The sequence below is a fragment of the Desarmillaria tabescens genome (genome assembly GCF_030435595.1).
Source record: "Desarmillaria tabescens strain CCBAS 213 chromosome Unknown EV420scaffold_4, whole genome shotgun sequence".
Taxonomy (NCBI): Eukaryota; Fungi; Basidiomycota; class Agaricomycetes; order Agaricales; family Physalacriaceae; genus Desarmillaria; species Desarmillaria tabescens.
In genome coordinates, this window is record NW_026848303.1 from 1,704,896 (window position 1) to 1,728,109 (window position 23,214).

The window sequence follows — 23,214 nt, forward strand, 5'->3', positions numbered from 1 at the left end:
GCGTCAACACCTTCCCAGCATGGAGGTCAGTACTCGCCCCAGGCATTGCAGCACTTCTGCTCAGGCTAATCTTCCTTTCAGGCTTTCACTCCAGCGAATTCGTCGACCGCGGCGGCTGTCACATTCATCACCTTCGTGCAAGACCTCAAGAAGAAAACTAAAACATGGGGTCCCATGATAGAACTTTGTGCTAATGGAGAGAAGACCTTAGAACGATTCAGATACCAGTTTCCTGACGACTGGCTTTACAGCGACCAACTTAGAGGAGAGTGGAGCGCATACAATGAGATATTGAAACGGAAGAATGATTCCATTCAAGAGCAGCTGGGTACATTTATTGCCACTAAATCCTTCGTCTTCCCTCATCTTTCTCCTTAGCTGGATTGCAGCTGAAGATTGTTGCCCAAGACAAGATCGTCGAGAACAAGATCAATGACATTCTAGTCGAATGGGAACAGACACGACCCGTGCAGGGGAATATGCGCGCCGATACCGCCATGAATGCTATCAGCGTCTTTGAGAACAAATTAACTCGCGTTCAGGAGGAGTACGACCTCGTTTGCAGGGCAAAGGAGGCGTTGGACCTGGAACTGACACGACACACGCGACTAGAGCCTGTTTTCGAGGAGTTACGCGATCTCAAGGCGGTATGGACAGCGTTGTCTGGCATTTGGAGCCAAATATCTGAGCTCCGTGATATGGCATGGGCTACGGTGCAGCCGCGCAAGTTGAGGCAGCATATAGACGGACTGCTGTCCTCTACGAAGGAGATGCCCACGAGGATGAGGCAGTATGCTGCTTTTGAATACGTCCAGGATGTTTTGAGGGGACTGCTAAAGTCCAATTCCATCGTGTCAGAGCTGAAATCAGAGGCGCTGAAGGACAGGCATTGGAAGCAGTTGTTCAAGGTGCTGAGGCTCCCAGCGCAGATTAGCCTGACTCTGTACGCCTACCTCAAAGTATTTCTGCTTCTATATCACTCATTCATTATCTAGGATGACACTCGGTCATGTTTACGACTTGGACCTCAAAAAGAACGAAACGGTCATTAAAGAGGTCATCATCCAGGCCCAAGGAGAGGTAAGCTTAGCTATCATCCTCATGATATTGTCTTCACGAATGATCAGATGGCTCTCGAAGAATACATCAAGCAAGTCAAAGAAATATGGACCAACTACACTCTTGACCTTGTCAATTACCAGAATAAATGCCGCTTGATCAGGTGCGTGCATTTTTTTGATTGAAATGTCAGACGTTGATCGTCTTGTACAGAGGATGGGATGATCTTTTCAATAAGTGCAGTGAAAACCTAAATTCTCTGACTGCAATGAAGTTGTCCCCATATTATAAAGGTGAGAAGATCTTCAGCATTTTCCAGTGGACTGGTCGCTAATGCTACGTGCAGTCTTCGAAGAGGAGGCTGGTTCTTGGGAGGAAAAGCTCAATCGAATCCACGTTCTCTTCGGTGCGTATATTTTGACCAGGTAGCTTCTTCGCCTTTTCATGCTCTATATAGATGTCTGGATCGATGTTCAACGTCAATGGGTTTATCTTGAAGGCATATTTTCAGGCAGCGCTGATATCAAGCACCTTCTTCCTGTCGAGAGCGCTCGATTCCAGAATATCAACTCCGAGTTTCTTACCGTGATGAAGAAGGTCTACAAGTCACCTTTCGTCATCGATGTCATGAACATTCAAGGCATCCAGAAAAGTTTGGAACGTCTGGCAGACCTGCTGAACAAGATCCAGAAGGCCCTTGGAGAGTACTTGGAGCGGGAGCGTTCATCCTTTCCCCGCTTCTACTTCGTTGGCGACGAAGATTTACTCGAGATTATTGGTAACAGTAAAGATATTCTTCGGATCATGAAGCACTTGAAGAAGATGTTTGCCGGTATTTCTACCATCAAGCTTGACGAGGAGTTAAGCCAGATACAAGGGATGGCATCTAGGGAGGGAGAAGAGGTCAAGTTCACGGAGCCGATTTTGTTGGCCGACTATCCCAAGATCAACGATTGGCTGGCAAGGATAGAGGCTATGATGAGGCTGTCACTGGCCAACCTACTCACGGATGCCGTTATTGAACTGCAAACGTTCTACGGCTCTGGCTCCAAGTTACTTATGGAACCACTGATGGCCTGGATGGAGAAGTATCCTGCTCAACTTGTCACGCTTGCGGTACAAGTTGCATGGACATCATCTGTTGAAGATGCCTTGGAGTCGGGGGCTGCTCCAGACGCTCCATTGGACACTGTACACCAGGCATTAGACCTACTTGCCGACATCGTTTTGCAGGAATTGAGCCCTGTCACTCGACGAAAATGTGAACATCTTATCACAGAGCTGGTTCACCAGCGAGATGTCACCCGTTCGCTTATCCAGCAGAATGTGCTCGACCCGAAAGGCTTCATATGGCTGTATCAGATGCGCTTTTACCTTGACAGGGCCATCGAGAATCCCCTAGAAAGACTTTCAATCAAGGCTGCTGATGCTTCTTTCCCTTACGGCTGGGAGTACCTTGGTGTTCCCGATCGACTTGTTCAAACACCGCTTACCGATCGCGTCTACCTCACTCTGACACAGGCGCTGGACAACCAACTTGGTGGCGCTCCATTTGGTCCAGCTGGCACAGGTATGCTCCTGTCCCGATGTTATTTATGGGGAGATTTAATTGTCAATACTAGGTAAAACAGAGTCCGTTAAGGCGTTGGGCGTGCAGCTGGGTCGCTTCGTGCTTGTTTTTTGCTGCGACGAGACTTTCGATTTCCAGGCAATGGGTCGAATTTTTGTTGGTCTGTGTCAAGTCGGCGCCTGGGGTTGCTTTGATGAGTTCAATCGTTTGGAGGAGCGAATTCTTAGTGCTGTCTCGCAGCAAGTTCAGAGTATCCAGCAAGGGTTGGCGTCTTTGGTCAAGAACCCAAATACAGAGATAGAACTGGTCGGGAAAAACCTCAAGATCAACAAGAACATCGGTGAGTGGCTTTAAAATGGGGCGTAGCCATAATCGCTATATTGTCTGTAGGTATCTTCATCACGACGAATCCCAACTATGCTGGCCGTTCTCAGCTTCCCCCTAATTTGACGAAGCTTTTCCGGCCGTAGGTTCCAGTTTTCTGATAGCGACCTACTGTCCTGAAGCGTTTCTTTCTAGAATGGCAATGACCCGGCCAGATCGAGAGCTGATTGCTCAAGTCATGCTGTTTTCTCAAGGTTTCCGTACCGCGGAATCTTTGGCATCTAAGATTGTGCCATTCTTCAATCTTTGTGATGAGCAGCTGTCTCCGCAACCTCATTATGACTTTGGATTGCGCGCACTCAAAGCAGTTCTCGCTAGTGCGGGTATTCTCAAACGAGAACGTCTGCAATCAGTCCGTGTATCGGAGGACGATTCTGAGGCGGTCGGCCTATCGGACGCAATCTCAGAGCAGATCATCTTAATTCAAAGTGTCACAGAGACTATAGTACCTAAGCTGGTTGCTGACGATGTCCCTCTTCTTACCAAGTAAGCCCGTCTCTTATGACTGCAGTTTCAGTTCGACATTTTAATTATTCTGTAGCCTTTTGGCCGATGTCTTCCCCGGCGTTGACTATATGCCTGTTGATCTGGACGCTTTACGGGAACAGATCCTAAAAGTGTGTTCTGAACGACGTCTTGTTGATGGTGATCTATGGGTTTCCAAAATTCTGCAACTCTATCAAATTCAAAAAATTCAGCATGGACTGATGATGGTGGGGCCCTCAGGTAGTGGCAAAACCAATGCTTGGCAAGTCTTGCTCGCAGCTCTGGAGAGACTTGATGGTATCGAAGGAGTTTCCTATGTCATTGATCCGAAAGCCATGCATAAGGATACTTTATACGGTACCTTGGATGCGACCACCCGCGAGTGGAATGATGGTCTCTTTACCCACATTCTTCGCAAGATTGTGGACGACGTGCGTGGGGAGAGCGGCAAGAGACATTGGATTATCTTTGATGGTGATGTAGATCCCGAATGGGTGGAGAATCTGAACAGGTCGGTCTAATAATCCACGGCATTGCTCAAACTAATTAATATATTTCCGTAGTGTACTCGATGACAACAAGCTGCTTACGTTGCCGAATGGAGAACGACTCAATCTACCTCCAAACGTGAGGATCATGTTCGAGGTAGAGCACCTCAAGTACGCGACACTTGCTACAGTCAGCCGCTGCGGCATGATTTGGTTCTCGGACGATGTCGTAGAACCTTCTATGGTCTATCGTCATTACCTTACCACACTGTCGTCTGTTGCTCTTGACGCAGATGATGATGAGGCTGGCGATTTGCTTACACGACGCAGTGAGATTCCAGTATTCCGACAATGCCGCTGCTGCAAATTTGGTTACACAGAAGCAGGTTGCCTCTATTTTGGAGCGCTATTTTGCCGAAGGAGATCTCGTCAGTTCAGCACTCAAATTTGCCGAATCCATCGAGCACATCATGGACTATACGGTCACCCGCGCTCTTAACACACTCTTTTCCCTTCTCAACAAGACTGTCCGAAACATCATCGAGTACAACTTCCAGCACTCTGACTTCCCCTTGTCCTTGGAACGTATAGAGCAATACGTCACGAAGCGCTTACTCGTCAGCATCATCTGGGCATTCTCTGGGGATGCGAAGCTAGATTTGCGTGCTGAAATGGGTGATTATCTCAGAAACCAAACCGGCATTGATCTACCTCCTCTCGGACCTGGTAGCTCCCTCATAGACTTCGATGTCCAGGTGGCCAATGGTGAATGGGTTGCTTGGCAGTCTCGAGTTCCCGTCATAGAAATTGAGGCCCATGCCGTAACCGCATCAGACCAGGTTGTTCCCACTATGGACACCGTTCGCCATGAAGAAGTGCTATATTCCTGGCTATCAGAGCACAAACCTCTGATGCTTTGCGGACCTCCCGGATCCGGAAAAACCATGACCCTTTTCAGCGCGTTGAGAAAGCTTCCCGACATGGAAGTTGTGGGCCTGAACTTCTCCAGCGCAACAACTCCAGAACTTATCCTCAAAACATTCGAGCAATATTGCGAGTATCGAAAAACCCCCAATGGTGTCATTTTGGCACCTGTGCAGATTGGTCGATGGCTGGTTGTATTCTGCGACGAAATCAATCTACCGGCGGCTGACAAATATGGCACTCAGCGTGTCATCTCTTTCATCCGTCAGCTGGTTGAAAGTGGGGGCTACTGGCGTGCCAGTGATATGTGTTGGGTGAAACTTGAACGTATCCAATTTGTTGGTGCCTGCAATCCTCCGACTGATCCCGGACGAGTTCCCCTCAGTCACCGATTCTTACGTCATGCACCATTAGTCATGGTGGATTATCCTGGTGAAGTGTCCTTAAAGCAAATCTATGGCACTTACAATCGCGCAGCTCTCAAAGTTGTCCCAAATTTACGCGCGTACGCGGACCCTCTTACCGACGCCATGGTGGCGTTCTATTTGGCTTCTCAAAAACGATTCACCACCGACATCCAAGCCCACTATGTGTACAGTCCTCGTGAGCTGACACGATGGGTACGAGGCATATACGAGGCCATTCGACCTCTGGAAATACTGTCAGTCGAAGGACTAGTGCGTGTGTGGGCCCATGAAGCCTTACGGCTGTTCCAAGATCGTCTAGTCACCGAGGAAGAGCGGCTATGGACGGATGAAAATATCGATGCAGCGGCTATGGAACACTTCCCTACTATCAACCGCGAAGAAGCTCTGACCCGTCCAATCCTCTTCTCGAATTGGACCTCCAAAGATTATATTCCCGTGGATCGAGATACACTCCGTGAATATACTAAAGCCCGTCTGAGGGTTTTCTACGAAGAAGAGCTCGATGTCCCTCTCGTCCTGTTCAATGATGTGTTGGATCATGTTCTCCGTATCGACCGAGTTTTCCGTCAAATTCAAGGACATCTCTTGCTTATTGGAGTTAGCGGAAGTGGAAAGGTATTTATCCGCCGTTTTTGTCGATCAAAACACTATCTTATTCTTGGTGTAGACTACATTATCACGTTTCGTTGCTTGGATGAATGGTCTAAGCATCTTCCAGATCAAGGTGTCTAACAAGTATACAGGCGATGACTTCGACGAAGACCTTCGAGTCGTTCTTCGCCGGGCTGGATGCAAAGGTGAAAAAATCTGTTTCATCATGGACGAGTCCAATGTCTTGGATTCCGGGTTTTTGGAAAGGATGAACACGCTTCTGGCCAATGCCGAAGTACCAGGTCTTTTCGAAGGCGATGAGCATGCAGCCCTGATGACCGCTTGCAAAGAAGGATCCCAACGCGATGGCCTAATGCTGGACTCTCATGAGGAACTGTATCGTTGGTTTACCCAGCAAGTTGCCCGAAACCTTCACGTCGTGTTTACCATGAATCCTCCCGAGAACGGTTTGGCGTCTAGAGCTGCCACCTCTCCCGCCCTGTTCAATCGTTGCGTCCTGGACTGGTTTGGAGATTGGTCAGATCAGGCGTTCTATCAAGTGGGTATGGAGTTTACCCACAATTTGGACCTCGATCTTTCAACATATACACCTCCGGCTCATTTCCCGATCGCCTACCGCGGTCTCTCTATGCCCCCAATTCATCGCACCGCGGTTGTAAATGCCTTGGTCCATGTACATTCTTCTCTCCACCAAATCAATCAACGCTTGTCCCGCCGTCAAGGTCGATACAATTATGTCACGCCTCGTCATTATCTCGACTTGTATGTTTTAGTCAATTTCGTTCCACGTCCCAGCCTAACCCTTGTTTCTAACTAGCATTAACCACTATGTCCGCCTATACACTGAAAAACGCGACGAACTGGAAGAACAGCAGCGCCACCTCCACGTGGGTCTTGACAAGCTCAGAGATACCGTCACGCAAGTCGAGGAGCTGCGCAAAAGTCTTGCTATCAAACGGTCTCAACTTGAGGCTAAAGATGCGGAAGCCAATGAAAAGCTTAAACGCATGGTATCAGACCAGCAGGAGGCTGAGCAGAAGAAGGCCGCTTCCATTGAAATTCAAGCTGCCCTGGTCGAGCAGGATAAGCACATCGAGCAACGTCGTGCCATCGCAACAGCAGATCTGGCTAATGCAGAACCTGCGGTGCTTGATGCGCAGGCCGCCGTCAGTAATATCAAGCGGCAGCATCTACAGGAAGTTCGAACCATGGCCAATCCACCGGAAGCCGTCAAGCTGGCGATGGAATCCGTTTGCACAATTCTTGGTCACAAGATTGACAGCTGGCGTACTGTGCAAGGAATCATCCGTCGGGATGACTTTATCCAGCGCATTGTCAACTTTGACACTACTACCCAGATGACCAAGCATCTTCGAGATATCATGAAGAGAGAGTTCCTCAGTCGCCCCTCGTACAACTTCGAGACCGTGCAACGTGCCAGTAAAGCATGCGGTCCCCTAGTCAAGTGGGCTTTGGCCCAGGTTCACTTCTCTGAAATTCTCGATCGCGTTGAGCCACTCCGTAATGAGGTGCAGTCACTAGAGAAACAGGCAGAGACAACGAAAAAGCAGGCCAGCGCAATTATTCAGATGATTGCAGAGCTGGAGGCGAAGATTGCGCGATACAAAGAGGAGTATGCATTGTTGATCAGCGAGACACAGGCCATCAAGTCAGAGATGGAGCGGGTACAAAGCAAGGTCGACCGTAGCATGAAGTTACTGGAGAGCCTGTCGTCGGAACGTGGTCGATGGGAAGGCGGCAGTCGTGCATTCGATGCCGAAATGTCGACTATTGTTGGCGATGTTCTTCTCTCTGCGGCATTTTTGGCTTACGGAGGATTTTTTGATCAACATTACCGTGAAGTCATGTGGCAAGAATGGTCTAACCACCTTACCGACGCTAACATCAAGTTCAAGCCAGAGCTTTCGCTCACAGAGTATCTCTCAACTGCAGATGACCGATTGAGCTGGCAATCGAAGGCACTGCCCGCAGACAATCTCACTACGGAGAATGCTGTCATGCTGAAACGCTTCAATCGTTATCCTTTGATCATAGATCCTACGGGGCAAGCAACTACTTTCCTCTTGAACGAGTACAAGGAACGGAAGATCACAGTGACTAGCTTCTTGGACGAAGCATTCCTCAAAGTCCTGGAAAGCGCCCTTCGATTCGGAAACCCACTTCTTATACAAGATGTGGAACACCTCGATCCCATCCTCAACGCCGTTCTTAATAAGGAAATTAGGCGCACCGGAGGGCGAGTGCTCATTCGTCTGGGAAGTCAGGACATCGATTTCTCGCCCTCATTCACCATGTTTCTGTCGACGCGAGACCCCTCTGTCGAATTTTCTCCTGACATCTGCAGTCGCGTCACCTTTGTCAATTTCACCATGACTCGTAGCAGTCTCCAAAGTCAATCCTTGGACCAGGTCCTCAAAGTTGAACGCCCCGATACAGAACGAAAACGCACTGACTTGATGAAGATTCAAGGCGAATTCCGTCTCCGACTTCGAACACTGGAGAAATTGCTGCTTCAGGCGCTCAATGAGTCATCGGGGAACATTCTTGACGATGACAAAGTTATTGACACTCTGGAGACTTTAAAACGAGAGGCCTGCCGACATTACCTCCAAGGTCGAAGAGACCGACGTTGTCATGAAGGAGGTGGAAGAAGTCACTGCAGAATATCTGCCTTTGGCGCAAGCTTGCAGTGCAGTTTTCTTCGTATTGGAGCAGCTAAATCTTGTCAACCACTTCTACCAATTCTCGTTGCGCTTTTTCCTTGACATCTTTGATTATATCCTTCACCACAACCCCAATCTGAAGAATGTGACGGATCATAGCCAGCGTCGGGATATTCTTCTCAACGATCTTTTCTTAGTGGTGTACAAGAGGACCTCCCGGGCCCTTCTCTACCGTGACCACGTCATGCTTGCAGTCCTTTTGGCTCAAGTCAAGCTACGAGGCGTAGAAGAAATTACGGACGAGATGGAGTTCTTGTTGGAAAGTGCGGACAATGTTATCGCTTCAGTCAACGTCATTACAGGTGCCACTTCAAGCACCATCCTTTCTGCCGACCAAACATTGCGCCTGGAAAACTATGCTAAGCAGTCTATCTTCAAGCCCGTCCAAAACCATATCATTGAGCACGAAGGCGACTGGTTGCCATTCTTGCGGTCTCCTGAACCAGAGCTGTCTGTTCCCACTCCCTGGGAACCTAGCACACGTAGGTTTTATTCCTGTTAATTTAAGTATCTAGGACTGATTTCGGAACTAGCGGCCGTGGAAGCCATTCGATCCATGCTGATCATCAAATGTCTGCGACCTGACCGCCTCTTGCAAGCAACTGCTCGATTTGTCCGCCTTGTATTCAACACCGAGTTGTCTTCGGAGTCTGATTATGACCTTGGTACCATGGTCAATGACGAAGTTCCAGCTGCGACGCCGCTTGCATTGATTTCTGTCCCCGGATATGATGCCAGTTACCGCGTAGAGAACTTGATAAAGAACACGGGTGCTCGATCTTCTTCCGTCGCAATGGGTTCTCAAGAAGGTTTTGGCCTGGCAGACCAAGCGATTGCGGCGGCAGCTCGGCAAGGTTCCTGGGTTCTCCTGAAGAATGTCCATCTTGCTCCTTCGTGGTTGGGACAGCTGGAGAAGAAACTGCAGACACTAAATCCAAACCGCAACTTCCGCCTTTTCCTCACGATGGAAGCCAATCCATCCATCCCAGTCAATCTTCTACGTCAATCCCGTTTAATTATGAACGAACCTCCTCCGGGTATCAAAGCCAATATCCTCGACTCTCTTCGCAGCATATCATCCTCTCGTTTATCTCAAGGGCCCGCTGAGAAGATTCGACTCTATTTCCTCTTGGCTTGGTTCCATGCCATTGTCCAAGAACGCTTGCGCTATGTTCCTCTTGGTTGGAGTAAAACCTACGACTTCAACGATTCTGATATGTCGTCTGCGTTCACTGTGATCGACACTTGGCTGTCCAGCGTCTCAAAGGGCCGTACAAACATTGATCCCGTTACAATACCCTGGGATGCTTTGCGTACATTAGTCAAACAATCTGTGTATGGCGGTCGAGTTGACAGTGACTTCGACCAGAGAATATTGGATTCATTCGTTGACGGATTATTCACCCCGGCTGCGTATAACGTCGACTTTGATTTGGTTCCAAGCATAGGCGGTAGACAGGTTCTAGGTGTTCCTGATGGCACCAAGATGGAGCACTTCTTATCTTGGGCACAGGGATTACCTGATCGTGAACCTCCTTCTTGGCTTAGTCTTCCCCCAAGCGCAGAACGTGTGATTGCTATTGCTCAAGGTGCGATGGTTGTTCTCCGGAAGATAGATAAATATTGACACCCATATACATAGGAAACGAGCTGCTCGGCAAGCTGAGGAAGATGCGAATGCTAGCAGACGATGATGATGATGTTACTCCCGCTGCGTCAACCAAATCTCAAACATCCCAACAACCGGCCTGGATGCGGTCTCTTCTTGACCGTTGCAAAGAGTGGCTTTCTCAGTTGCCTTCTGTGAGTACACTTCTAGTTTCTATTCGCCCGTGTGCTGATCTTCTCTTAGAAATTCAATACTCTTCCTCAGCAAGGCAATGATAGCCAAGACCCATTGTATCGCCTCTTCTCTAGAGAGGGCGAAATTGGTCGCCGCTTGTTGACGCAAGTTCGCAGGGATCTTACTGACGTTGTCAAGGTCTGTCAAGGAGAGTTGAAACAAACCAACCATTTGCGAAGCCTTATGAGCTCCTTAACCAAAGGTACGGAACTCTGTTCAATTAGAGACTGAAATTCTTTTGATACCCAGCATAGCTACTATTCCCAATCACTGGCGGCAGTACAAAGTACCCAAGGCAATGGGTGCCTCTGGATGGATTGCTAACTTTGCTCGACGATTGAATCAACTTGATAGTGTCGCTGAGCTTCAGAACCTGAATGATGTCGAAGTTTGGCTTGGCGGACTCTTCTTCCCCGAAGCGTATATCACGGCAACTCGGCAAGCTGTTGCACACCGGAAAAGATGGAGCTTAGAAACCCTTAGCTTGCGGCTCGATATTGAAAAAGTGAACGACCCCGAGGCGTTTATTGTTGACGGTACGTTCTCTACTCTCGTGAGAAGAACTCAAAGGTTGACGCTGTTGACCACAGGGCTTGCATTGGAAGGTGCATCATGGGCGACCGACAAACTTGTGCTTAATGACGGAGAAGTCGTTCGGCTGAATGCTTCACAAATTCGCTGGGTCCAGTCGGATGACTCAAGCAGGCAGAACTTGGTGAACCTGCCGGTATACCTGAACGGTGACCGTAGCGACGTCATGTTTACTGTCAATCTTCCATTCGATACTAGTGCAGGTCCTCTCGTTTCGATGAGAGCAGTATGCCTGACGGCCAGTGCTTAGTTGCTGTTTTATCACGTGTTATTGTTTTGCTTTTGTTATATACTGATACCCCGAGAAAGCTAGACATCAACCGTTGCGTACGCTACATAATGCTCAATACCCAACATAGTACTCGTATATGCCTCAGCTATCCATCTAGTCATGTATTTCACGTATTCTCATGATCTTGTTTTGTAATGAACCAGAGGAAATAGGACGAATCATTTAACTGAGCTCCCGCCTACGACTGTCAATACGTTCCAATCGATCTCTACACCAGTCTTTTTGAAGATTGCTCGTGCATCTTCCGCAATAGCTTCGAAACCATGTGTTGCAAGAGCTAAGATCGTTGGACCTGCTCCAGACAAGCAAATACCTAGCAAGCCAGGATGGCTTGAAGGGGTGATCATTGATGTAACTTCAGGCAGGCCAGGTATCTACAATAAATATGAATATCCAAGTCATTTACCAGAAGGTATAGGAACTGACCAAAGTTTTTCGGTATGGTTGATGGACTCTATCCTTCATGGCTTCGTAGATGAGATCGGGATCTGGCGGTGACTGAGCTAGTGCTGTAGTCAAAACCGCCAGGCGCTGCAGATTGAAGACCTGAAAAATACGTTAAACGAAACGTTTCCCACACTGCGCTGCAAGGAGAAACGCACAAGATCTTTGCGAGAATAAGAAGTTGGAAGGACTTCTCTAGCCTTGGCAGTACTAAGCTCGAATCTAGGGACAATAGCTACGGCCTTGATGCTCTCGGACCAGCCGAATCGTACAAAGTGGCCTATACCACTCGGGGGGGCGGGAGGGTTGAGGCCCCAATCCTCAGATGCATCCGGTGGGTACTCCGGCAAGACTTCGCTCAAAGGCACACTGGCTGCCTCTGTCGCGGCCTCATCCAGTTCCCTCAAATAGGACCCGACGAATCCTCCCACCAGGGCAGCTGTGACATTGTCTGGATGCCGCTCGACCATCAAGGCAAAGTCTAGTAATCGTTCCCTTGGAAGCCTGAGGTTCCCCAATTGGTTTCCAAGTAGCACACCGGCGATTACCGCTGCGCCTGACGATCCAAGGCCCCGTCCGAAAGGGATTTCATTGTTCGCATGGATCTTGAGACCCGAGGGGAAGGAGCGAATGTCGTGACATCGTAAGACGTATAGGGCGACGCGAGTGGTGAGATTTTTGTAGGCATCCAGAGGGACTTCATCGGCGCCTTCGCCAGAATAGGTGATAAGTGGAGGCGCGTAGGAGGATGGGGGGACTTGGGGAACAGAGACGGCAAGGGTAAGGTAGAGGGACAGGGACAAACCAACGACATCGAAGCCTGGACCGATATTTGCAGATGTCGCAGGCACTCTAATTCTAAACGACGAAGTCATTTTTGGCAAACTTCCAAAAAACTTGCTGAATGACTGTTTTCGTCAAAAATGTTTCGGAGAATCAGAGATTAGATAACCACGTGCTTTCCTTTTCCGTCCAAATTTGATTCAAAAAAAATCTGTCCTTGCTCTCAACGCCATGGCGGCACAAAAACGGTCTCTCGACAACGCTCCTTCCTCCCATAAATCAAAAAAATTAAAGGCATCGGACTCGACGTCTGAAAAGCCTCAGAATGTCCCACCAGCCGCCTCTACTCTCACGGCAGACGACATCGACTTTCCTCGTGGTGGTGGGACAAGCTATACGCCCTTGGAGGTTAAGACAATCAGAGCAGAGGCTTTGAAGGAAGCAGATAGAGAGTTGTTTAAGGTCGGTTTCTCTTTCCTATATTAATGATCTATTGCTTACGCCGTCGTAGGAGGCGCAAGATGAATCCAAGAAATCCAAGAAGCGGAAGAGAAAGTCTGAAGCTGGACCATCCACCGATGAATCTAAGACAGGAAAAAGCGAGAGAATACGGATAGAACATTTGAACTATAAGGTACGTCGCACTTCGGTTTTCTCACACGGGGTCTTGACGTCCCTCCAGAGAATGAATGTGGGCATGAAGATTTTTGGTCAAATCATGTCTATCCAACCCTTCGCCCTTATTGTGTCTCTTCCCAATCAACTATTTGGACACGTTCCAATAACCAATGTCTCCTCACAACTCACGAGTCTCTTGGAGAAGACAGAGGACGAAGACGAGGAAGACGAAGAATCCAACTCTGAAAATGGAATTCGAGTTCCCAGCCTATCTGACATCTTTCACGAAGGGCAGTATGTCCGAGCAGTGGTTACTGCACTCCATGCCCCAGGGCATACCGACATCGTCGGCATAGGACGGACGCGAGACGACGCAGTCAGGGCTAGCAAGAGAGTCGAACTATCCCTCTACCCGGAAAAAGTCAACGTTGGGGTAAAGAAGACCGACTTGATCCCGGGATTTGTAGGTCTTCCTTTTGCATTTCCTAATGGCTCCTCATTGTTTCACGTAGACTCTGACGGCCGAAGTGAGAAGTGTTGAGGACCACGGATACCAACTTAACTTGGGTGTGCCGGACATGGCAGGTATTCTCACTTTCAAAGATACAAAGGGCCTGAGCGATGATAAAGCACCGATTGTGGGACAATTGGTCGACGTTACAGTACAAAAACAGTCGCCTAATGGCAGGACATGTCATGTCACCAATGATCCTAACCTGTTTTCCTCTTCTTCAGTAAGTGAAGTAGCCTTTCTTCAGTCACGGACTTCTGAATCTTTTCTAGCTGACTGAAATAACAAGTGTCACGTCGGTGCTTCCCGGGACGTCAGTTCAGGTTCTCATAACGTCAATACATGCTACAGGCTTCAACGTCCAAGTTCTTGGTTTTTTTGACGGCACCATTGATCGACTTCACCTTCCTCGGCATATCTCAGAAAAGACCCATAAAGTGGGCAAAAAGGTTAAAGCAAGGGTGTTATATGATTATTCGACGACACCCCCACGATTTGCATTAGCACTCAACGAGCACATCGTTGAACTTGGAACGTCGCAAACCGTGTCGGGAGTTAGTATTCAAGAGGCCTATCCCGTTGGCAAGATTATCGAGGGCGCGAAGATTCTCAGAGTTGAGCCTGAGCGTGGGGTGGACGTTGAAGTGGAAGATGGACTGGAGGGCTTCGCACATGTAAGTCACTTGCCAGTTCCTATAAGTCTTACTTCATCCCGTATAGATCTCTCACATTTCCGATGAACATTTGCCCGTCGTGTCTGCTTCTGATCCTTGGAAGCCCGATTCAATACACAGAGCTCGCGTCATAGGATACTTCCCCTTCGATGATGTCCTACAACTCTCACTTAAGCCTTCTGTTCTAGACCAACAATTCTTCCGAGTCGATGATATCAAAGTGGGTGAAATCGTTAAAGGTACAGTCAAGAAAATTGCCGACAACGGGCTCTTCGTGTCGCTGTCGGGGAACATAGATGGTGTAGTGTGGCCTAACCACTATGCAGACATCATGCTTAAGCATCCGACGAAGAGGTTTAAAGTTGGGGCCAGTATCAAATGCCGGGTAAGATCGGAAGGCGACTATAACATCGCCTGAATGCTGACATTTTCACAAGGTTCTTGTCGTGGATACTGTACGGAAGCGACTGTCTCTCACTCACAAGAAGACACTCTTGGAGTCCACATTACCGATTGTCTCTTCCATCGAAGATGCCAAAATTGGCTTGGTGACCTATGCTGTTGTCTTCAAAGTGTTGCCCAAGCATCTCATGGTAGAATTCTACAACAATGTAAAGGCTACCGTTCCAATACGAGAAGTTAGGTAAGTCATGCTCTAGGATCGATTTGCAAGCCGGGAGCTTTTACACTTCCCTGCAGCGAAGTCCCAGTCAAGTTGTCCGACGCTTTCTCCGTGGGAAAGATTGTCAAGGTACGAATTATCGATGTTAACGAAGAACATGGCCGGATCGTGGCGAGCATCAAAAAATCCTCCGCCTCACAGTCCTTCAATACCGATATAAGCGGGGTCGGAATCGGTGATATCGTCAACGGTACCCTCTCGGAAATTCATGGCGAAAATGCTGTCCTCGCTTTGCAGCCTTCCGAAGTGCGCGCGCTCTTGTCGCTTAACAATCTAGCCAATCACCGTGGTGTATCACTGGCCCAGCTGCGTGTAGACCTCTCTGTCGACGACAAGCTAGAGGAGCTCGTCGTTGTGACTAGGAACACTGAGAAGAACTTTGTGATCGTCGCGACGAAGCCGAAAGGGAAGGCGAACGTGAAGGGCTCCTTGTCCATGGACAAAGTGACCATTGGGCAGGTAGTCAGTGGACGTGTCACCCGAAGAGTGCGACAAGGTACTCTTATCAAATTACCTTCGCGTATTGGTGGCCTACTGCATCCGACGGATGCTACTGATGATTATGAGACGGGAACACCCTTCCCGGCCATCGACTCTGTGTTGAAGGCTACCGTTATAGGGATTGATGTCTCCAAGAAGCAGCTTTCCCTCTCAACACGGCCTTCAAAGATGTATCCGGACGAATTAAGGCCAGTCGCCGACCGTGTCATTGATGGCATAAATGATATACACGTCGGTGAAACGTTGCGCGGTTTCATCAAGAGCGTAACAGACCACGGTCTGTTCGTTACCATTTCACGGGATGTAGATGCTCGAGTGCAGATTCGTGAACTTTTCGACGACGTTAGCATCTCACCTCTTCTTACCGGTTTTGTAACTGATTGTGTTTAGTATGTCAAAGATTGGCAGGAACGATTTCACACTGACCAGGTCGTCAAAGGGCGCATCTTAAGGTGATCATTTGGTCAACAATTGGTTGAAGATTGCACTCATGGTTTTTAGCATTGATACAAACACCAAAAAGGTCGAGATGACATTCCGCTCGAATGATCTGTCAAGAAAATCGTCGTCTTTGAGCTACGGGGATCTGCAGAAAGGTCAAAAAATTAGCGGAACGATCAAAAAGATTGAAGAGTACGGCTTGTTCATCCAGATCGAAAGTTCAAAGCTCAGTGGTCTATGTCATAAATCAGAGGTCTCCTCCTTGCTTTTTTCCTATACGACCGCTCTCACACGAAAAAATAGCTTTCGGACAACAAGGACGCGGATGTTACCGTGGCGCTGGGTAGTTTCCGTGAAGGTGATCGCGTCAAAGCCGTCATCCTCGATGTTACAAATCGACGAATTTCTCTGAGCTGCAAGCCATCACATTTCTCAGAAGAGGACTTCGCTGATCAGGATTCTGATGAGGCGGAAGCTGTGGAGGAACTAGGTGTCATCGATAAAGATGCAGATGACGATGAGCAAGATGATGGTCAAGACGGCCTCGCTCCTCATGAAGTCGATGATTCTTCTGACGACAGTGACCATGATGTGATGGATGTTGATTTGGCCCCCTCACAACCGCAGTACCAGCAGCCCTCATCAGCCCCCAAAGCAACCATCTCGGAATCTGTGACATTGAAATTGGACACCGAGTTTGAGTGGTACGCCAAAGAGGCACCCTCAGAACCGTCAGATGACGCATCTGATGCATCTGAAGATACCGACGATGAGGATCAGCCCAGCAAAAAGCGGAAACGCAAACGCAAGGAGATTGAGCAAGATCTTACTGCCGACATGCACACCAAGGCACCGGAATCTACTGCGGATTTCGAACGCTTGCTACTGGGCTCTCCGAACTCGTCCTACTTGTGGGTTCAATACATGGCGTTCCTTGTGCAACTTTCCGAGATCGACAAGGCGCGGGAAACAGCAAGGCGGGCTCTGAAAACCATCAACTTCCGTGAAGAACAGGAGAAGCTTAATGTGTGGATTGCACTGCTCAATATAGAAAATTTGTATGGAACCGACGAGACGCTGGAAGAAACTTTCAAAGAAGCTGCCCGAGCAAACGATTCCAAGACGATCCATCTTCGTCTAGCATCTATTTTTGATGCGTCGGAAAAATTCCAGGTGGGATGCAACTAGCTCTTCTGAATCGATGACTCATCAGCATCTCCTACAGCAAACTGAAGACCAGTATAAAAGGACCTGCAAGAAATTCGGTCGCAGTTCAAAAGTCTGGACCTTATTCGCCGATTTCTATCTTCGCCATGACAATATTGAGAACTCGCGGAATTTGCTCCCACGTAGTCTTCAAAGTCTAGAAAAGCGGAAACGTAAGTGTGACATTTCTCACTTTCGCTTATAAACTTAGTAGTTCTAGATCTTAAAACGATCTCAAGGTTCGCTCAACTAGAATACAAGTTGGGCGACCCTGAACGGGGAAAAACCCTTTTTGAGGGTATCGTCGATTCACACCCTAAGCGTTGGGATATATGGTCAATATATATGGATATGGAAGCGGGACAACGCAACATTCAGAGTCTGCGGTGAGCCCAGCGTTGATATTTGATGAGCAAAGACTAAGCCATTCTCAGATCACTGTTTGATCGTGTTTTAACTTTCAAAATGACTAGCCACAAAGCGAAGTACGTACCAATTTCCTCAGAACGTTCAACTATCTCTTATCAATTACCTACAGGTCGTTTTTCAAGAAATGGCTCGAACTGGAACGGCGCTTGGGAGATGAGGACGGGGCTACGATGGTGAAACAGAAAGCAGTCGAATGGACCCAAAGAGCCAATCCATCATAATATAATATTCATCATATATGGATCACATCAGCACATATACTGCTCATGAAATATATAAGTAGGCGAAGCGAAGCTAATAACATCAGACAAAGCACGAAGAAGTATGTAAGTTAGAGTGTGAATGAATCCAAGCGAAACGACCAAAAGCCGAAGAGTGGTATATGCATAGCAAATAGATGAAACAAAAAAGAAATGTCATGACCGCGGTGATCGTGTCCTCTCTGGCTCTGCATCGAAGCCGCTCAACGGTCGTCGATTGCTCATGGAGCTGGCTAGTTGCCGTTGCCAGTCATCAAGTTCGCTGGAAAGATGCTCAAACGCCAACGCATTCTCTGAACTTGACGTACTGGTTCGACGAACGGACACCCCTGACATTGGTCTTCCCTGGCCAAATGTCGGTTGATCCACCTCGAGAAGGAGACCAATTTTATGCGTCAGCTGCTCGTTGTCGCGTCTAAGTGTGACGTTCTCGTTGCTGAGTTTCTCGAGCAGTGTCTCCTGGTTACCGCCTCGTGCTATAACCAGGGAAGACTGTAATCTGTCGACTTCATGCTGAAGCTCTTCCATCTGGACAAGACGATCATCTGACTCTCGCCGAGATGACACCAAGTTTTCCCGTAACACCTCCAGCTCTCTCTCCATCGACTCCAGTCGCGTACGCAGATCCTTGTTCTCATTGTGCAACCGCTGCAACTGTCGCTGCGCTTCCACAAGTTGAGCACGCATCTGATCATTGCCCTCGTCTGAGGGCGTGCTTCGTCCATTTACACCGCGTAAACGAGGATCGATAGGTGACTTTCCGGATCGAATGGCATCAAACTCGGATTGAAGAGTTGTGTTCATGTTCTTCTGTTTGGTTAGCTCGTCCTTCATACGTCGCATCATTTTCTCAGTACCCCTAGAGAGATGTTAAGAAAGATTAAAGAAAACGACCAACAACGCACTTGACATAATGAACGGCAACTTGGTAGTCATCCTCCATCTGAGCCATACGCTCCTTGTAGCTCTTCTCAGTTTCCTCAAACCTACGTTCGGCTTGAATGAGACGAGCTTCAGCGGCAATATCGTCCCCTCGTGAAGGGGCCTGGGTTGAGCGCACATGGTCAAGCTGAGACGTGAGTTGACCAATACGGTTCTCAAGCTCTTTGGTTCGATGAAGAGCTTGAGATAATTCTTGCTCAGTCTCTTCGCGCAGAGCTTGCTGTTCGGCGAGTTTGTGGTCCAGATCTGCAGCAGTGGTCGACGAGGTGCCGTTAACCTTGGATCTGGAAGGAAGATCGTCTTCATCAACCTCGACGCCATTTTCTGCGAAATAGTTACGAAGCATTCCCAGCCGCACTTGTGCATCTGCAACTTCTTTGGATTTCCCGCGCAGGGTTTCCTCTCTGTCAGCGACATCTCTCCGAAGACGTGAAGATTCGGCGACAGTAGCAGAAAGCTTAGCGCGAAGACCTGAGATCTGTGAGCGTAGGAGGGAATGCTCAGATTCGAAGGCTGATGCCCGTCGGCGCTCGTCGGTTAGTTGCCGCTGTGCGTCTTCTGCAGCTTGGTTGGTCTCCCGTAACATATTGCGCAAAGACGCAGACTCGTTCTCTATAGCCATGATCTTCTCGGCATGTCCTCTCGCGAATCGATCCTCGTCAGATTTCATGTTTCGATGGGTGTCAAGTAGTTCGCCTAAGCTACCAGTCGTCAATGCCCTGTACGAATCGGCCTCTTGTCTGGACTGCGCCCACGAATTTTCGACATCTGTTAGGCGGGTGCGGGTTGCCTCGACTTCGGTATTACGAGTTTCGAGTTCGCCCCGAAGGTCCGCTACATCAGCCTCCAAGTTGTCGATCTTCTCGCGCGCATGTTTATACTGTACGTCCAGCTCATTTGCGCGTGAAGACGCAGCCTCAACTGCATCCCGGGCTTGCTCCAGCGCACGGACATGCTGCTCGCGCGAGTGCACAAGCTGTTCAACTTGTTCGCGAAGGGCATTTTCCTCTGCTCTGCTCTGCTCCAAAGCCGATGTTTGCGATAGTAACGTATCTGCACGATCTCGAGACTGCGTTTCCAATGTGGTGTAACGATTTTCGAGATCAAGGTGTCGCTGTTTAATGCGGTTATGGGCATCAAGCTCCTGTTCAGCGGTTTTCGTGGCATCGGCTGCCCGGGCTTCGGCTTGCTCACAAAGGGTTGTCTGTACTGCAAGCGAGTCGCTAAGCTCATTGATCTTTTGGTCCTGTATTCGTCGCTCATTGATCAGGGTAGACAAGTCACTCTCCAGCTCCGCAACCCTTCGCTTCTCTAGCTGCAGGACCTCCGACTCATTCGCGGACTCTAACGCAGCAAGCTTCGCGCGATAGTAAGCGGCTTCTTGCGATGCGCTAACTTTCACGCGCTCTGCGTCAGCGACGTGCTCTGAAGCCCGCTGTGCTTGTTCCATCAATGCCGTCTAAATACATAATCAATGAAAAGAATACTTCTAGTGGGCTGCTAACTGACCTGCATCTGCGCCTTGAATTGCTTGAACTGCAGTAGAAGCTCCGTATTCTGACTCTCAACGGTGTCCTCAAATTGACTTCCATCCTTGTCAGTGTAAACATAACCTGAACGAGATGCCTTGACAAGAGCCTCCTTCATCCAAATCATTTGCCGTCGTACTCCCTCAAGTTCGACTTCTTTGGCTTTGAGATCTCGAAGTAAATCTGCAGTCACATTACTGACCGAGCCTTGCCGAGAAGAAGACTGATGATGTGTAAATCCATTGACAGTGGGAGATCCGCCGGTAGGATAAAAACCATCGGGTGGAGGTTTAGACCTATCAATAATGGGTGATACGCGGCCACCCAATCCATTCATCGTCATTGATGCCATGTTTGGCGCTTGTCCGATATCTGTTCCGGTAGGTGAAACTGCCCGGCTCCCGACAGTATGTGGGCTCTTGGCTCGGTCTTGAAGCGGCTGCTCAGGAGATGTAGCCCGCGCGCGTGTCGACAGCGTTTCTTTCGTTGGCAGTTCGGTAAGATCGACGTGATCATCTTCCCGTCTTGGCCGCATCGGTGTTTTGGTAGCACCTGAAGGCGGAACGACACCATTCACTGGTTTGTTAGAGTCATTTGGCGACAATGCACGGCGGTCTTCGGCGTCACTCTGCAAAGGAGATACCGAACGAGAACCATTGAGAACATGACCTGAGGGAGAAGAGGAAAGTTTCGTAGGTTGACTTGCTTGAGGAGGGATGGAGGACTTTCGAGCAGGGTTCTGCGGAGGCGGGCTTTTACTGGCATCAGGATACTTGATATGCTCTAGTAGATGTCCTAATTAGATAAGATTACCTTGCCATGAGAAATAGACGCACTGGTATCCAAGACATGTATTAGACTCGGGTCATCCACTTTGGACAGCGAGGACGATTCGCCTCCAAGAACCAACACCTTTGGTCCTACAGCAGCCATAGCGTGACCTGATCGACCACTAGGCTGAGGGCCCATGTTTTGGAACATGTACCATCTTTGATCTGGATCAATGAACAGATTAATAAGTAAGATCCACTTGCTGGACGGGGAGACTGACTAGATATTTTGAAGGCAGCGAGGTCCGATAGATCTTTTCCGTCCACACCTCTACCTCCAAAGATGTAGATCACATCGTCGACGAGAGCGGCGGCATGACCCTCCCTTGGAGAAGGTATGTAGCCGATGCAAGTCAATTCCGACCACGACCTCGTGCTAAGATCGAATGTCCAAGTGTCATTGTAATGATACTGACCATCAGTTCCACCGAAACTAATGACATGCATCAGGTAGTGCACATGTTGCAGACTCGTACCACCTACATAAATATTCGATCACCGTATGTCATACAGATATGACCCGTACGCCGTGCTGGTCGTTCCGGTGTGGTAGGCTCCAAATAATCCCATACTGTTCCCGTTTTTACTGGGTAGGGCTTGACGTTCAAGGCTGCGCTGATAGAAGCAGTGAAAGAAAAGCTCACATGTACTGAGATCAAATGACCATATATCGTTCAAAAATTCTCCGTCAACCTGTCCACCAAAAACGATGAATCGCGTTCCAGCCATTGTAACTGCGTGGCCGTATCTGCCAACAGGTGCTGGTCCCTGCATTGTAAGAAGAGTCCATTTTCGGGAAACTAGATATCAATTGAGCAAGCGAGGTGTGAAACAGACCAGGAAATTCGATTTACCTAGATTAAACAAGTAAAGGCCATCGTCCTGTCTGTCGGGATACCGTGCTCTGGGATCCGTTTTCGTATCTCCTCCCCAAACAATCAGGACATTGCTGATAATAGCACTGGCATGCCCAACTCGAGGAGAAGGGATGTCTCCTTCGGTTTGAACCAAGGAAGCAACATAATCACGAGTGTTAAAGAAATAAAGGTCGTTCTTTGGCGTTTCACGAACAAGGCCGCCGAAGAGATACAGGTCTCCATTGCTGGTAGAAGTCGTGGGAAGGGCATGACCATATCGAGGGAAGGGTGATGGGGAGAGGGAGGTAGGCGGGGCAATACCTGGCTTGTTGAAGACGATAGGCGGGGCAAGTGCAAGGCGTTTGGCGGACCATGGGAAAGACGGTCGTGGTGGCTGTTGCTGTTGCTGTGGGGCGGGTTGCTGTTGCTGTTGCGATTGTGATTGTGATGGGGCGTGCAGAGCGCCTGAGCCCTGTTGCGAGCGTTGATGCTGGATTTGCGAGCCTGAGGAAGGACTGGGGAAATGATGAAATATTAAGCAATGGGTGCACAAGTCATGTTCTGGAATAAGTTATTCGGAACAGGTAAGGGAAACGACCACATACACATCATGGGGACCATCCAACCTCTTATTTCCTGCAGCCTGCTGGTGGTGGTGATGCTGTTGAGCAACACTGCTATCTTTGCTGGCAGGTACGACTGAAGACATCTGGGCCAGTGCTTGACTCGGCGTCTGCGCTACAGAGACAGTGGCCGGCGCCGGGGGAGGCGCATGCTTCTTCCTTGAGAAGAAGGACATTCTGCGGGTCCTGGTTCCTAGGAGGGACGGTATGGCGAAAAATTGGACGTGGTTACAGAATTAAGTGATGGTGGTGCGGCGTCCAAGGCGGCAGAGTGCAACAGACGAATTAGGCGTCAAAGAATGGCGATAATGGTGATAATGGTGGTAGAAAGGAAAGGGTGAGCAGGCCTGCCTGGAAAATGGGCAGGACCCAACAACTAATGGAGGGTAGAATAGCTCGACTTCAACTACCTCCGTCCGTGATGGCTGCAACAACCTACTTTGCCTTTGTTTGCCATCATCCT

General features: G+C 48.9%; 4 protein-coding genes across 4 annotated transcripts; 2 read left to right on the forward strand and 2 right to left on the reverse strand.

Annotated features, from left to right (window-relative positions):
* Window positions 1-19: 19 nt before the first annotated feature.
* Window positions 20-11,379, forward strand: EV420DRAFT_1710791 (dynein heavy chain protein 1; the record flags this gene model as incomplete). Its single annotated transcript, XM_060479617.1, has 22 exons — window positions 20-25; window positions 82-328; window positions 379-943; window positions 996-1,080; window positions 1,128-1,222; window positions 1,273-1,352; window positions 1,406-1,465; window positions 1,517-2,629; window positions 2,682-2,969; window positions 3,020-3,095; window positions 3,149-3,499; window positions 3,555-4,010; window positions 4,063-4,327; window positions 4,368-5,954; window positions 6,007-6,713; window positions 6,769-8,530; window positions 8,562-9,177; window positions 9,229-10,284; window positions 10,338-10,498; window positions 10,548-10,740; window positions 10,793-11,074; window positions 11,129-11,379. 22 exons carry the CDS (start codon window positions 20-22, stop codon window positions 11,377-11,379), a joined length of 10,302 nt encoding a protein of 3,433 aa, XP_060337224.1.
* A 200-nt stretch (window positions 11,380-11,579) lies between these two features.
* EV420DRAFT_1261275 (GHMP kinase) lies at window positions 11,580-12,740 on the reverse strand (the record flags this gene model as incomplete). The annotated part of the gene is made up of 3 exons (XM_060467057.1): window positions 11,580-11,795; window positions 11,848-11,967; window positions 12,024-12,740. 3 exons carry the CDS (start codon window positions 12,738-12,740, stop codon window positions 11,580-11,582), a joined length of 1,053 nt encoding a protein of 350 aa, XP_060337225.1.
* Window positions 12,741-12,879: 139 nt separating this feature from the next.
* Window positions 12,880-17,931, forward strand: EV420DRAFT_1617656 (uncharacterized protein; the record flags this gene model as incomplete). Its single annotated transcript, XM_060475264.1, has 15 exons — window positions 12,880-13,110; window positions 13,160-13,282; window positions 13,331-13,729; window positions 13,779-14,000; window positions 14,050-14,451; window positions 14,498-14,836; window positions 14,889-15,094; window positions 15,151-15,976; window positions 16,025-16,086; window positions 16,136-16,328; window positions 16,379-17,248; window positions 17,301-17,454; window positions 17,502-17,667; window positions 17,716-17,766; window positions 17,820-17,931. 15 exons carry the CDS (start codon window positions 12,880-12,882, stop codon window positions 17,929-17,931), a joined length of 4,356 nt encoding a protein of 1,451 aa, XP_060337226.1.
* Window positions 17,756-23,205, reverse strand: EV420DRAFT_828242 (uncharacterized protein). Its single transcript, XM_060483625.1, has 9 exons — window positions 22,734-23,205; window positions 22,126-22,643; window positions 21,916-22,071; window positions 21,755-21,857; window positions 21,493-21,704; window positions 21,278-21,436; window positions 20,422-21,224; window positions 18,876-20,371; window positions 17,756-18,829 (listed from the first exon to the last, which is right to left on the reverse strand). Exons 1-9 carry the CDS (start codon window positions 22,925-22,927, stop codon window positions 18,127-18,129), a joined length of 4,344 nt encoding a protein of 1,447 aa, XP_060337227.1. The 5' UTR covers window positions 22,928-23,205; the 3' UTR covers window positions 17,756-18,126.
* Window positions 23,206-23,214: the final 9 nt, after the last annotated feature.

Excerpts from the sequence above, each read along its gene's own strand:
- EV420DRAFT_828242 (XM_060483625.1), bottom strand. The coding sequence starts at position 22,927 with ATGTCCTTCTTCTCAAGGAAGAAGCATGCGCCTCCCCCGGCGCCGGCC. Across the intron at positions 22,644-22,733 it reads TTGGATGGTCCCCATGATGT|TCCTTCCTCAGGCTCGCAAA; the intron begins GTATGTGGTCGT and ends TCATTTCCCCAG. Across the intron at positions 20,372-20,421 it reads AATTCAAGGCGCAGATGCAG|ACGGCATTGATGGAACAAGC; the intron begins GTCAGTTAGCAG and ends TTATGTATTTAG.